The sequence below is a fragment of the Ursus arctos genome, unplaced genomic scaffold, assembly GCF_023065955.2.
Source record: "Ursus arctos isolate Adak ecotype North America unplaced genomic scaffold, UrsArc2.0 scaffold_12, whole genome shotgun sequence".
NCBI lineage: Eukaryota > Metazoa > Chordata > Mammalia > Carnivora > Ursidae > Ursus > Ursus arctos.
The window spans coordinates 25446342-25460922 of NW_026622786.1; the positions used below are offsets into that span (position 1 = coordinate 25446342).

Sequence of the window (14581 nt, forward strand, 5' to 3'; positions counted from 1 at the left end):
TGTTGTTTTCTTCCTGTATTTTCCTTCCTGTTTGCTTTTTATGCGTTGGTCTAGATCATTATTACTGACCCATCTTCAGTTTGCTTGTCCTTTTTTGCTCACCTGTCCCATCTGTTGTTAAATACATGTGTGTGTTTTTTTTCAATTTTCACTTTTTTTTTCTTCTAGTATTTCTTTTATCTTTTTACAAATTCCAGTTTCCTGGTAAAGTTCATGTTCTTATTATGTAGTTTTTGAACATATTAATCCTTGTTATTTTAAAATCTATGTTTGGTAACTACACTTACTGGATTTTGTATGCATCTCTCTGTTTTTTTATTTCTTGGCAATTTTTAGTTCTTAGTTATTGGCAAACCTAGGCTTTTTTTTTTTTTTTTAAACCAAGAACCAGGCCTTGTATATGAACATTTATAAATACTGTGGTTGACTTATTATCCTCCACAGAAGGTCCATCCTATCATTTAATAAATACAGTGTGGACTAATAATCACCTTCATTCATGATGGCTGAACTGATTTGGGCTGCTTTTCTACCTCTGGTTTGTCCCACTTATAGAGTGTAGCTCTCCAAGTATTTCAGACGATTGTTTGCTAGGGTTCTTCCTTCTCTAGCTATTACTACACTCATTTTTGTTTCCTCTGGACTGTCAGAGTACAGAAAGCTCCCCTCTTCTTTACAGAGATTTTCTGTTTAGATTCTTAGCCTTTCACCCTATGCAGTTTAAGAATTAAGCTCACTTTTCTGCACTTTCTTCTGCTTCTGATTTCTGGTTTCTTACATTCCCCACACCCTGTGTCTCTGTAGTCCTAGGAAATCGCCAAAATCTCTTGCAAGCTGTGGTCCTCTACAAGATTCATAGCCTTCCTCCTTCTGCTATGAAGTGGTTGATTCCCTCAGGGTAAAAGTAACTCTGGAACTGTCGTTTCCGTTCTCTGCTGCTCTCTTTTTTCTGAGATCTTCGCCCCTTCAGTCTGGCTTATTACTTCAGGTAGCTCTCCAATGCTTCCAAAATATGTTTAAAAGTTATCCTTCAAAAGCTAATCTATCATAATCAGAAGCAGATGTCAACAAATTATTTACTGAATGTTTTCTATGTGCCAGATTAGTGCTAACTGCTGGTAGTACAATGGTAATGATTTTTAAAATACCTAAAACATGCAGTTTGTGAGTTATGTGTGTGTGTGTGTGTGTGTGTGTGTGTGTTTATAAATGATATATTCTCTGATTCAAGGAACAAATGTTCTACTGACTAACATGGAAACATGACACATAAACATTGGTAACTGGTTATGTTGGAGGCATACAACATATACTGTAGGATCTCAGAGAAGAAGCACTTAACTTGGCCTAGAGGTGGGTGTAAGTAGAGTGAGCCAAAATGTTTCTTATAGGAGGTGTGACCCCAGAAAGGAATTCCAAAGATTGAGAAAGAATCAAGTACAGGATGTCATCTACTTGACCCAACACAACTTCTAATTATAACATATTAATACTGAAAATGCACTCCCTATTTCTATTTAAAACACTAATGCATTTGAAACATCAATATATGTTTGAGGATATAAAAGTTAGTTTACAATTTTTAACCGTGGCAATTGATTTCTCCACAGGTGTTCAAAGCAATGAATATCACACAAATTCGGAATCCTTCTCTGCCTCCTCCAGAAAAAATGCCTGAAGCCTATTCTGCAAAGATTGCTCTTTTTGGTGCTGGGCCTGCAAGTATAAGTTGTGCTTCCTTTTTGGCTCGATTAGGTTACTCTGACATCACTATCTTTGAAAAGCAAGAATATGTTGGTGGTTTAAGGTAATGCCTACATTTTTTTTCATGTTTATAGTATCAAAAATGATGGGGTAAAACAATTATGAATATTGTTGGTTCATAATCATATAGGAACTTCAAGCTCACAGATGGTAGTTTAAATGTTCTTTTTCCAAATGCTCAATTTTGATTTCATTATTCACTTTAAATATTCAGTTGGCATTAAGCAATATTTATTTAAAAATTTCTCCGTCTAGTTCTATGAATTTAAGATGAATCTCAGCAAAATATTTTATGGATGGAGAAACCAGTCATATAAAAACTCATTTCATCCCTGTGAATCTGTCCTTTAATGGAGATAGATCTGAAAATTATAGAAATTAGAGATGGGAAAAACCTAGTTCTATAGACTTGGACAATTCATTTTGTTGTGCACATAGACATGTTGTCCTGCTTACATATTTTGAGTTTAAAGTCTCTTAAGTTTTGTATTTGATTAAAATTATGGCAGAGTCTACTAAAATTGTTCCATTTTAATGTACATTTATGCAGTTTTCCTTACTAATACTTGATATTAATCAGCATCACTATTGTTAAATCAGAAGTCAGTCATAGTCTTTTATTCCTATGAAGATTCATTCATTGAAATGAAAAATACTTACTTTGTATCAGTAACTTTCAGATATTCAAACTACACTTAGCAATTAGGTAGAGAGGAGGGGGCACCTGGGTGGCTCAGTTGATTAATCGTTCGACTTGATTTTGGCTCGGGTTATGATCACGGGGTCCTAAGATTGAGCCCCACCTTGGGCTCTACACTCAGCAGGGTCTCTGCTTGAGATTCTATCTCTCCCTCTCCTTCAGCCTCTCCCCCCTGCACTCTCTCTAAAATAAATAAATAAATAAATAAATATTTAAAAAAATAAATTGGATGAAGCAGTTTACTTTATTTAAAGTAGATAGAGCTCTTTAGTGAACATATATTACATTTGTGATTAGAATGAAATAAAATTTATTATAAGTAGGTACTGGATATTGATTAAAACATTTGATGTAAAAATGAGAAAGAATTTGGGTGGGAAGTTAATTATATTACTTAATTTATTGATATTTTTCATAAATATGTCATCTTGCATCAGAAAATTATGAATTATAGAATACTGTCATTTGGGCATATCTGTTGTAGTTAGCATTTAAGTGTAATGGCTACTGAACTATTCTCAAAGTAAATTTATCATATTTAAACATCATAGGGGATACATTTAATCAAATTGTGACTAAAATTTGTCCTTATGTTTTTTATATTTTATGAAACCTATAAAATTGTGTCAATAATTATAAAATTTCAATATTGGTCAAATGACTATATGCTAAACCCAAGATAAGCTTGCATTAATATAAAACTATTTGACTGAATCATCAAGCCAAGGTCTCATATAATAGGAAAACCTATTAAAGAGGATCTGAAGCATAAACTGAAGAAAAAATAACCTGATTGTCAAGAAATAATTATTTTTTTCTGTATTGACGTTTCACCACTGAGTTTTAAGGGATTACACATATTTTATATAGTTTTTTTTATTTATTCCTGGAATGTAAATACCTAATATATTATTTTGCTGGAATGATTTAGACTATCTTTTTAATAGTGTTTTACCACAGCTTTATTAATTAGGAAAAACATAATCTATTAGGAACATATGTATAAGCATTGTACATTTTTTTCAATTATACACATCAATGAATATGTGAGCTCATTTAAAAAATATGAACTTAATTGTTGTATACCCTAGTAGTCTAGGAAAAATCTTTTTGCCCCTTAATTGCATTTTCACAAGAAGACTAAAATGGAGCAAGTCCTGTTTGTGAATTATTCTGTGTGGACAATTTTGGGAGATTATTATGGTTGCTAGCATCTCCGTCTCTTTGTAACTCAAATGCAGAATAGGCATTTCTAAATCATATAAACTAACACTAAACTTGTGTATTTTTATATATTTGCTGAGCATTTTATAGTGGGACAGATTCTCCTGGATTAATGATCAAACACTTTTAAAAATTCTTTTTTGATTTATTTTCTTCCCTTTGCCTTTGAATGTTCCCAGTAGCTAGGGACAATATGAAATGTTGAATCCGCCTTGTTTGGACAGTCCCATGGAAGAGGCATCATGTGCCACTGTTACAGGATTATAAAAACTGACACTGGCATTTAGCCAGCATTACAACCACAACCTTTTCCTGTTAATTTATTTTCTCACTTACAGATGTCTCTCATTCTCTTGTATCTTCAAAGTGGCTAAAAAAGATTAAATTAGCTTTGTATTTGAAATCAATTGCTTAAAGAGGTGATGTCAGGTTTTATCTTTCCTTCTCCTTTGCATCCAAACAGATTCTTTTATCCCTGCTGAATTAGTATCACAACCACTTTTTTAAAAAAAATCACCAGAGTTGGTGAAAGATAGCAAGGACTTAATCCCTATTGCGTTAAACACGATTGATTTTTTTTGACGTGGCAACAATATTAAAATAATCAGTAGTTTTGCTTTCCTCCCACTGTGGCTTTTTTCAGGACATGAGTTTAAAAAGGTTAAGGGCTCGATATTATGGTAACAGAGAGAAATAAAGATGGTATTAACAGACTGTAAGTTTGCATGCGTATATAGATATATATACTTTTGATTTTGTTTTTTCCTTATAAAAATTAACATACATGAACTATGACCTTTTTGTTATGTAGGATAGTCAGAGCAATGGTTTCCTTTGCTTTAGTTATTTCAAATATTTTCACTATGTCTGTTGCATTTCATATTGATTCACAATAAAGAAAAGTGGGATTTAGGTGAACTAGTTATGCCAATAGGAAATATTTTGGAAGAATATATGATGTAACACAAACTTAAAGTGTGATACCTGTGCCATAATACATAGAAGCAGAGCTCTATCAAAGTATGGCAATCGTGAGCTGAAAAGAATGGGAGGTTGTTGTTAAGGTCAATTCCATTTACTTGAAAGAAACATGAACATGGAAGAAAGTTTTTGTTTTGTTTTGTTTGGGATTGTTGTTTTTAGGTTTTCTGACACTGCACTGACAGTGCTAAAGGATTTACAGTTGCCACAAGAAAAATTTCTTTCAATGCTTTAGGTTGTTAGAAGAGCACAGATAGAGGAATATAAGTTTGTTTTCATAAGCACAACAAACTTGGGAAGTAATACTTCCAATCAAAGTCTGTCTTTCATTCATTTATCCCCTTTCTCACCATGTAGTCTTGCCAATGACCTCATGTACTCTCAGTGTTTCAGTTACCACTTACATACAAATTATTTAAAAATCTGTATCTGTCCTACAGATACACACATTCATATGCTGGACATCTCCTCTTATAAACTTCACCACACCAATATTGCTCCTCTTCCTGAGTTTACTCTCTCAGTGGATGGCATCACCAAGACATATGGGAATTATTTGCTCTACTCTTTAGTATCCTGGCAATTTATATTTTGTGAATACTTTTTTAAATGCCCTTTTACCCCTTTCACTTCTATGCCCCTAACATCTCACCACTACAGTGTAGCCTCCGAATGGTTCTCTTTGCTTCCTGATTTGTCTTTTTCAAATTCATTTTTCTCATTGTTTTCCAAATCTGATTATATAGCTCCCTGTAATCTAGGAGACGGTGGATCTAGCTTGGCACAGAAAGCCATGACCTGATATTACCTACCTTTTTCCACCCTCCCTTCCTCCCTTCTTCCCATCCTCCCTTCCATTCTCCCTTCAATATTTATTGATCTCCTATGTGCTGATCATTATCTCAGGCACTAGAGCTCACAAGTAGACAGAGCAAAGCGCTTGTTCTCATGGGGCTTACACTCTAGTGATAGGAGGCAGACAATAACAAACAGTAAACCAAATATAGAATATGTCAGGTGATGATAAATGCATTAGTTGTTTGTCTGTTTGTTTTTCTTTTAAATGGCTAAAGTTTAGTGATGTGTACCTAGTACATTTGATGCCTGGAATAGATTTTTTTTAAAACATGCTTATTGACTAGTCTATGCAGTAAAGTTATTTTCAAAAAGAATCATGTAATAATCAGTAATAAAAATTATTTTGATTCATTCCTATAAAACAAGATGTTGACAATTGAAGTAATTTCAAAATTAAAGATATAGTTCACATGGTTTTGCTATTTTAATTTGAAACACAAAAACTCCTCATAGTTGCCCAAAATTACAGAGTTGAAGTAATTCATATTGTGTCATGTCTATAATTTTATCAATTCCAAATCAACCGTTTAAACATTAGAAATGCAATAGTGAGGGGTGGAGACACATGCCGCTTAAGGGCAATTGGAGAAAGGAACGCTTATAACTGAGTCAGCCTGCAACGGTGGCTACTGTTGGACTGGAATTTCCACATTAACTTCCCTGTAGAACTCAATGTTTATTGAAGAATGAGTAATAAAATGTAAAGCTTATACACATATAACTAGTACTCTGCAGCAACCGTAGTGATTATTTAGAATTTAGATCTACCAAATTTTGGGGGGAGGGCAGGGAGACAGACTTTAGAATATCAGTGACATTGTTGAGAGCAGCTCATGGTGAAAATAAAAAACAGGTTTATTTTAATCAGTCTTACAACTGTTCTAAATAGTCTAACTCAGTACACCCCCTTATGGCCTGCACCCGGGTTTGGAATTATGCTGGTAAGGGAATAGAGATGATGGGATTTGGAGCCTGAGCAACTCATAAAATGAGTGTTAGGTTGGAGGACCCAAAGTTTAGTTTGGGGTATGATGAATCTGAGATACCTATTAGACATGCAAGTGAACATAAAGGTCTTGGAATTTAGGTCTAAGGATAAAAGTGTGAGATTTATTACATGTAGATGGCATTTAAAGCTCTGAAACAAGGAAGAATTCATCTAGTACTCAGGGAATCTGACTGTAGGGCTGTGGTGTTCCTGCGAAAGACTCCTGACGGAACCCCTCTGCTTCATTTGCCATTCCCTCAACACAGTATGCACACTTTTTTCTTCCTCCCCTTTCTGTTCCTCCTCCTTGTCATCTTATTTGTCCTCTAATGCCTTCCCTCTTCTCCACTTAACTGAAAGTTGATCATTTGTCACATTTCACTTACCTGATTATCTCATCCCATAATAAGGCTCCCCTCCTTTGAAACACTCTTCCTCACACTGGTATTTTACATTTGTCAAACAGTACTGTGTATGTGTGTATCTGTCCCTTCTGTCTGCTGACCTCAACCATTATTGAATAAAATATGTCACAATTACAACTATCCATCTTCACCTCCAGTACCCTACAAAGGCCTCTCTGTGTTGCCCAGAGCATTATGATGACTTTGAGGTAGTGTGGCTAGAGTCCACAAGTCAGCTTAAGAGATTTTTATCCCTGACCTAGGCCCAAATTTACTCTTAAATATAATCTTATGTCCTAACTAAATGGAAAGCTCCTTTAGTGTAGGGCATTGATTTTATACTGTTTAGTAATACGTTGCATTTTCTGTAGCACTGAACCTGGTATCTTGCAAATTGCTTTATGTATGAGAATTAATTGAATGGTTAAGTTCTTAAGTCACCAAAGAATGAAAAATCTGCATGTGCACTTTGGGAGACTTGGCACTGAATGATCCATTAGGCTCATCTTCAATAATTATTTATTTTACAAATTTTCTCCATAATCCCTGGGTATATTTCTTGTCATTGCATGTACTGCATTCTATTGTAATTATCTGTTTATGTAACTTTCCCCACCAGAAGGAGAGTATATTAAAAGTGGGAATTTGGTAAAATTCACCATCAGGTCACTGCAGCTAATGCTGTGTCTGGCACTTTGTAAATGCTTACTGAATAAGTAGATAACTGGATAAATGAATTACTATATGTTCATGAACAATCATAGCCTTTTTTTTGCTTATAAAACATTGAAGAATTGTTTGCCCTTAACTTGGATACTCTATAAACTATTACACTACTGAAATGATTATATTTTAGGACTCGTTTTTTTAAGTGCAAACAGCGTGCAAACAGTGAGCACTGATATTAAATAGGATTACTTTTTAATGACTGTATCCTTTTGGAACACCTACTGCTTTAATAGAAGAAGATTGGTTTACTATATAAAGTGTTCTATAGATCACATAGAACCAATCCCATAATATCCTAAATAGCATGGTAATACAAAGTTCAGATTTGAATTTGAACAAGCTAGTGGTGTATTCGTAGAATATATATGTATATGTGTATATGTATATTTAACACTAAAAATAGTTTCAGCCAATTTTTGTGTTTTTAAGATTTTGTTTTCTTAAGAATTCATAGGATTGTTAGTAGATAATTCAACTAAATACTTTAATAAACTTAAAAGTGTTGGAATTGCTTTTGGGCAATTGTCTGTTTATTATTTGTTTTCCATTGTTTATATTTATTTTCATATCATTTGCTACTATGTCTACTGTTGTTCATATAATATTGTGTCATGCATGTAAAATTTGGATGTTCTCACACTCCTGTGATACGAAAATACTCTTAGGAAAGGTGCTTATTCCTTTAATACTGATCAGTATAGACATGTTGCATTTTTTAAAGATTAGTGATTTTTTCCACAAATGTTTCTTTTTCTTTTCTTTTTTTTCCCCCAGTATCTCTGAAATCCCTCAGTTCCGGCTACCATATGATGCAGTGAATTTTGAGATTGAGCTTATGAAGGACCTTGGTGTAAAGGTAAATGAAAAACATAACACATGTGTATTGCTCAAAGAGAAAGGAGAAAGCTCTACACTGAAGATTAACAGCAAAATGTCACACATTTTAGGAAAGAACAATTAAAAGCTACACCAGGCAGAAGCAGAAAGATGCTTCTCCTTGCTTAGGGCATTTGTCTGTCTACTGTCTGAATGCCACTAGCCTGGAAAAGGGCAATCAATAGTTCTCATCTGGCACGCCTGCATGTGATTAATTGTCTGTAAGAAACAAATTCCTAAATTGCTTTAGGGGTTCACTGCAGCTAATAGAAGGATTTGGTTTCTTTAATCACATTTTTTTCATGCAAGTTGTGTGCATTCTGAAACATTTGTATTTCACAATTTGGACCATAATTTCTTACAGAGGTTTATTTTATTTATTATATGCATCATGTCGGTAGTGTTAATGTGATAATCCTTTCTTAACATAAGCAGCAAATCAGTGGGGTAGAAAGCAACAGCTTTGTGTTTCTCATTGTTTTGTGAAATAAATGTTCTTTTAAAGAAGGTCAGAAGTTAGCATTTATACTTTCAGAATTTGTCTGTAGCTATTCCTATTCCTTTTATTAATTAGGAGTATTACACTCTGGCTCTTCATTTGAACATATTGCTGTTTTTGTTTCCAAAATGTTAATTATATATAGTAGATATACACAGTATATTAATAAAGTACTGTGATTTACATAATACATTCTGTAAGCGCATGCAAAAGATATTTTGAAAAGTGATTAACAAACTTGGGGCTCTTGCATTTAGAAATAAAAACTATAATAATCAGAAGGGGAAACACTCAAAACAATTCTTTGTGCTTTTACACTTTTAATTACATTTTGTTTGGCAGTGGTTGGGATGAAGCATTTACACATAATCACTAAACAAAAAACTGTAGAGCAAGGAAGTACACAGAACAAATGTGCACAACTTTATGAAAGCTTGGCGTTCAAAAATAGTGTTCAAAATAGATCATTTAAGGATGGTTATTTGCTTTTTAAAAATATATTCTGAAAAGTGTTCTTTAAATGTCTTTCATTCTGAATACAAGTTCCTACCTAAATCTCATTAAATAAGGAAAATATTTATTGGGACTTCAAACTAATATATTAAGTGTAAACTAATATACTGGGTGTTAGTACCAATTGAAGATGAATCAGTAATATATTAGGTGTTAGTACCAATTGAAGATGAATCAGAAATTAATTTAAAGCACTTCTAAATTTATTTTATAAGTAATTGCAAAATCACATTCAATTTTTGCAGTACCAGATATACTGCATAAATTAGGGCATACCCATTACTCTCATTAGGAAACCCATCAAGGACATAGTAACAGTGAATGTACTGAGTGCCAGAAAAATATACATTTCAGCTTTAGTCATGCAACTTTCTAATTTTATAGTCAGATAACTTTGACAAAGTCAAGTAGTATCCCTAGATTTGGCCAGTATCTGTTCAAAGGTAAAAGTGTGTACTACCATTTTTGTAAAATATAAACTTATCTGCTTATATATGCAGAGAATATCTCTGGAAAGAGAAGAATCTGATAGCATAAGATTGATTTTGGGAAGGTGTGGGAAGAATTTATTACCTTTTGTACATTCGATTTTTAAACCTTGTCAATTTATTATATTATCAAGAAAAAATTAGAACTTAAATTAAAAAAGAGGTTAATATTATCTTGTACACCTCTCAGGTTGTTTTAAGATGAGAAAGAGATATGTATTAACACTTGCTTTGTAAAAATTGAATTGTATGTATAATTACGAGGAGAGATAGCAATGGGATTCTTTTTCAGCTTTGAGGACTTGTATCTACTGATAGGATACTTGCAACTTTTTTGACTTACAACTTTAGCCATAAGAAGATACATTTTTTAAAAAGGTCTATACTTATTACTTCCTTTTTCTCCTCACCAGATTCTTCTTAATGTCCCCTCTGTTTCTACTTCCCAACTAACTTTATATTTTTAAGTCTACAATGATTTCCTGGCCATGAAGTGAATTTTTGCTCTAGGTTCATTCCGTTTGACTCCTGTGCAGCATATGACATTCTCATGTATGTGTGTGTGTGTGTGTCTGTCTGTATATATGTATGCATGCATGCGTTTTTGATTTCATGGTCTAGCATTATCTTAGTATTATTCAATTTTTCTTTCTAGTAGTTTTGTTTCATTTATTCAACAGATAATAATTGAGAAATTACTTTTGCCAAGTAGTATGATAAGGACTATTCTAAAACCATCTTTTCGGTGATGGGTATTAAGGAGGGCACATATTGCATGGAGGACTGGGCGTTACAAGCAGATAATGAATCATGGAACACTACACCCAAAACTAAGGATGTACTGTATGGTGACTAACATAACATAAGAAAAATTATCTTTAAAATAAATAAATAAATAAATAAAACCATCCTTTCAAACTCCAGTCCTATATTCTCTCTCTCTCTCTCTTTTTTAAGATTTATTTATCTTAAAGAGAGAGAGAGAGAGAGAGACAAGAGAGTGAGAGAGCACAAATGGTCAGAGGGGGAAGGGGACAGGGAGAAAATCCCAAGTAGAATCCCTGCTGAGCATGGGGCCTGCCGTGAGGCTCAGTCCCACCACCCTGAGATCAAGGCCTGAGCCAAAACCAAGAGTCAGACGCTTAACTGACTGAACCACCCAGGAGCCCCACACTCTAGTCCTATATTATTTGTAGTTTAGTGAGCACATCTGTCAACCAAATAACATAAACTCATCATACCCAAAGCCAAGTTTAATTCATCTCTACTGCCAACTATGTTCTTAGTTAAATTTCCTGTTGAATAGTTTATTTCATATCTAATACCTTGATAGATTGGTTCTTCTTAATTTAATATTTTAAAATTTTTCAAGTCAGATATTGTAAAAAAAAAATAATGAGACCTTTATCTTCTCTCTATTTGTACATTATATATTTTTTCTTCCACTATTTCATTGGCTGGAATCTCTAGTATGTTATAAAAGAGTGTTAATACATGACATCTTTTTTTGTCTTTGAGATAACATTTTTAATCATATGGAACAGACATTTTATTTTTCTAGACTTAGAATATTAAAATTTTATTTACTTTTTATTTTAATGGGGAAAGGGCATTAAATTTTTTAAATGCCATTTAAAAAACTTTATGTTTGGTTAGCGTATTGAATTATATAAACCTTTGCATTCTGGAATGTGTCCACTTTTGCATTGTTTTATTATATCTGTACATATGCATTTGCTCCATTAGTCTTTTATAGATTTTCTTTTTCCTGCATTTATTTATGTAATTGATATTAAAACTGGAAAGAGGCAGGGGATAGTCAAATGCCATTGCTGTCCTTGCAGAGTTTGAAATCTACTGAAAGCCTGTTTTTGTTTCCTTTATTTGTATTTGTTATCTTTGTGAGTTTTCAGTAATAAATTATGTAGCCTTATAAAAATAAATTTCCCAGCATTTCATTATTTTCTTGTTGGTAAGAATGTTGCCTTGAGACTTATCTATTTTACTAAATTTGAAAATTTGTGTCGTTCTGACCTCAAAGCCTTTTCATGAGAGATGGAACTTTGACCTTTTTTAAAAAATTTTGTTTTAAAGCTTATTTAAGTAATCTCTATACCAAATGTGGGGCATAAACTCACAACCCAAGATCTAGAGCTCCACCAACTGAGCCAGTCAGGTGAACTGACTTTTTTTTTTTTTTTTTTTTGGTATGGTTATCAGTCTTTTCACCTATTTCATTCTCATGTCAATATGGCCAATATGTATTTTCCTAGAAAAAAATTCTTTCACTGAGACCTTTGGATTAATTAGCATAGATTTAAACATGTTATCCACTATACAATAGAAATATCTCATCTATGCCTCTGATTATATTTGCTTTTGCATTTCTAAACTTATACATTGTATTTTTTTAAGCTTTTTTTCTTGATAAGAGTAGGTAGTACTTTGTCTAATGTATTCTTTATTACAGTTTTATGTTTTCTTACTCTCTAATTGCTGATTTTATATTTATTAATTCTTTCTTCCTGCTAACCTTACACTTTATTCTTTTTTAATGTGTTGAGTTGTATACTTACTTTTTATTTTTCTAGGTCGAATAATGAAACCATTTTAAATTATTAATTTCTTTTTGAATAAACCCTTGTCAGCATCTATATGTTTTCATTAGTATATTATTGTTATCTTTCTTGAATAATTATAGTTTTGTTTTGTTTTTTAGTTTTACGTAGACTTGTTTAAGGTAATATTTTTATTTGCTCATGTATTCTCATGATAGACTTCAAAATTTTGTTTTTTATTTTACTTATCTGCAGAATATACACTTTTTAATTTCTCAAGTACACTCAGTTTCTTTTGCTTCAAAGGATCTTGTATAATAAAATTGTTTATTCTTTAGAAGAAATAGTGACTTAGCTATATTTTTTATAAAATCTCTTTATTTTATAATAAAAGTTTTAATATAGACCACTGCAAATTATTTGTAACCCTAGCAGACTTTAACAAAGTCTCTTATGATATTCGTGTTAGTGTCACTAACTTTTAGATTAAATACTCTTTTTTGGTTTGTTTTGCTATTCAGGGACTAGGTGGATAGAAATATTTTTGTTTCAATCTTTACAGTATTTGTTATGACTTCATTATTAAAAGCTAAAAGTATAAATCTGCATTAACATCTTGTATTTTTCTAAATATTTTTGTATTTGACATTTCTCAAAATATTTTGATAGAAATTAATTGAACTTAATTTGTAATTACTAGGCATGTCTTCTGCTTCATAATTTGAGTAAAAATACCTAACTCAGATCTTGTTCATGATAACCTCTCCACATCATCTTGTTTCTTATTATAGTTTTTGAAGCATTTCTACTATTATAGCATGTTTTCGGAAAACTAATATAAAATCATATCATAACTCTACCAGAAGGAGGGAAATGTGTATATCAATAGCTGACAAAATAATTTTTGTGTCTAAAGAAGGCTAAATATTATTTTTAAAATTCTTCCATCTGATCTCCTATCTTAGAGATTCTGGAAATATTTTATCTGTTTAGCCAAATATTCTATCAAAATTGTTAAGAGCATGTACATTGTTATCTGTATTTTTAAATAATGGGTATCATATATTTTCTTTGAAGAAGGAGTTACATTCCAAAAAAAAAAAAAAAAAAAAAGTTGTAAACCTTTATCTACGTTACAAAAATATATATGAAGACATATTGTGAATGTGTAAAGAAAGTTCCATGAAGTCCCAAAGGGGATATTAGATGGAACTTTGGCTCAGGGCTTACTATATTTAGCCCTTATATTGGGATAGTAGAAATTCTTATACTGAGCTTGAAGTGGAGTGAATTTACTCTGAATTTAGCTAAGAAGCTTGAGTACTCCGTCCTATATTACTAAAGCCACTAGAGGAAGGTACAATATATATTGTAATCCCTGTTTAAGAAAATCAAGATGAAAAACTATTACATATATAGAAGTACAGACAAATAAAAGGAACAAAAACACAAACAAAATGCCTACCATGTGGTATTTTTCTAGCAGCATATCTACTTAACAAATAATATTAGGATTTCATAGTATATCAGACACAAGAATGTTTCTGATATATGTATTTGTTTTATACTAGTTTTAGTTACATGTTACACATTTTCGCTCAATATCCCAAGGCATAATGTAAGCAAAATTCTAACTTTTTTTGTCAAAGAATCTTTCTCCTTGTTCTTTCTGAGAGTTATTGATTAGATGATAAATGTTTGGGAGGCTTTTAGCAAAGGGAAATTTGACTGGATTCCCCGGCACAGACAGAGAAGAGTCCTGATGCCTATCACTGCACTGAATTTTGTTATTATTACTCTGTGTCATTTTCATCATGGAGCTGCTGCCCAATGATGGCTATTATCCATCTTTCTCACAATGTCCGTTCACAGTGTGGAAAAGTCTTCCTGGTCCCAGTCCCAGTATATTAACACCAAGAGTCAAGCTCCTTGTCTTTCCAGTTTCCAATACACTAAAGTATAATTCAACTTTTTTTTTTTCCCCTTTGGTCTTCCCTAA

The 14581-nt window shown here is 32.5% G+C and overlaps 1 protein-coding gene across 3 annotated transcripts in view; it reads left to right on the forward strand.

The window, feature by feature from the left end:
* The window catches only part of DPYD (dihydropyrimidine dehydrogenase), a 788803-nt gene that overhangs the window by 249617 nt on the left and 524605 nt on the right, over positions 1–14581 (forward strand). For all 3 annotated transcript variants that reach the window (XM_026497557.4, XM_057310448.1, XM_048220250.2), the window contains exons 6-7: positions 1611–1807; positions 8423–8504. In XM_026497557.4, coding sequence (XP_026353342.2) covers positions 1611–1807; positions 8423–8504 — 279 coding nt within the window. The remainder of the gene's footprint in view (positions 1–1610; positions 1808–8422; positions 8505–14581) is intronic.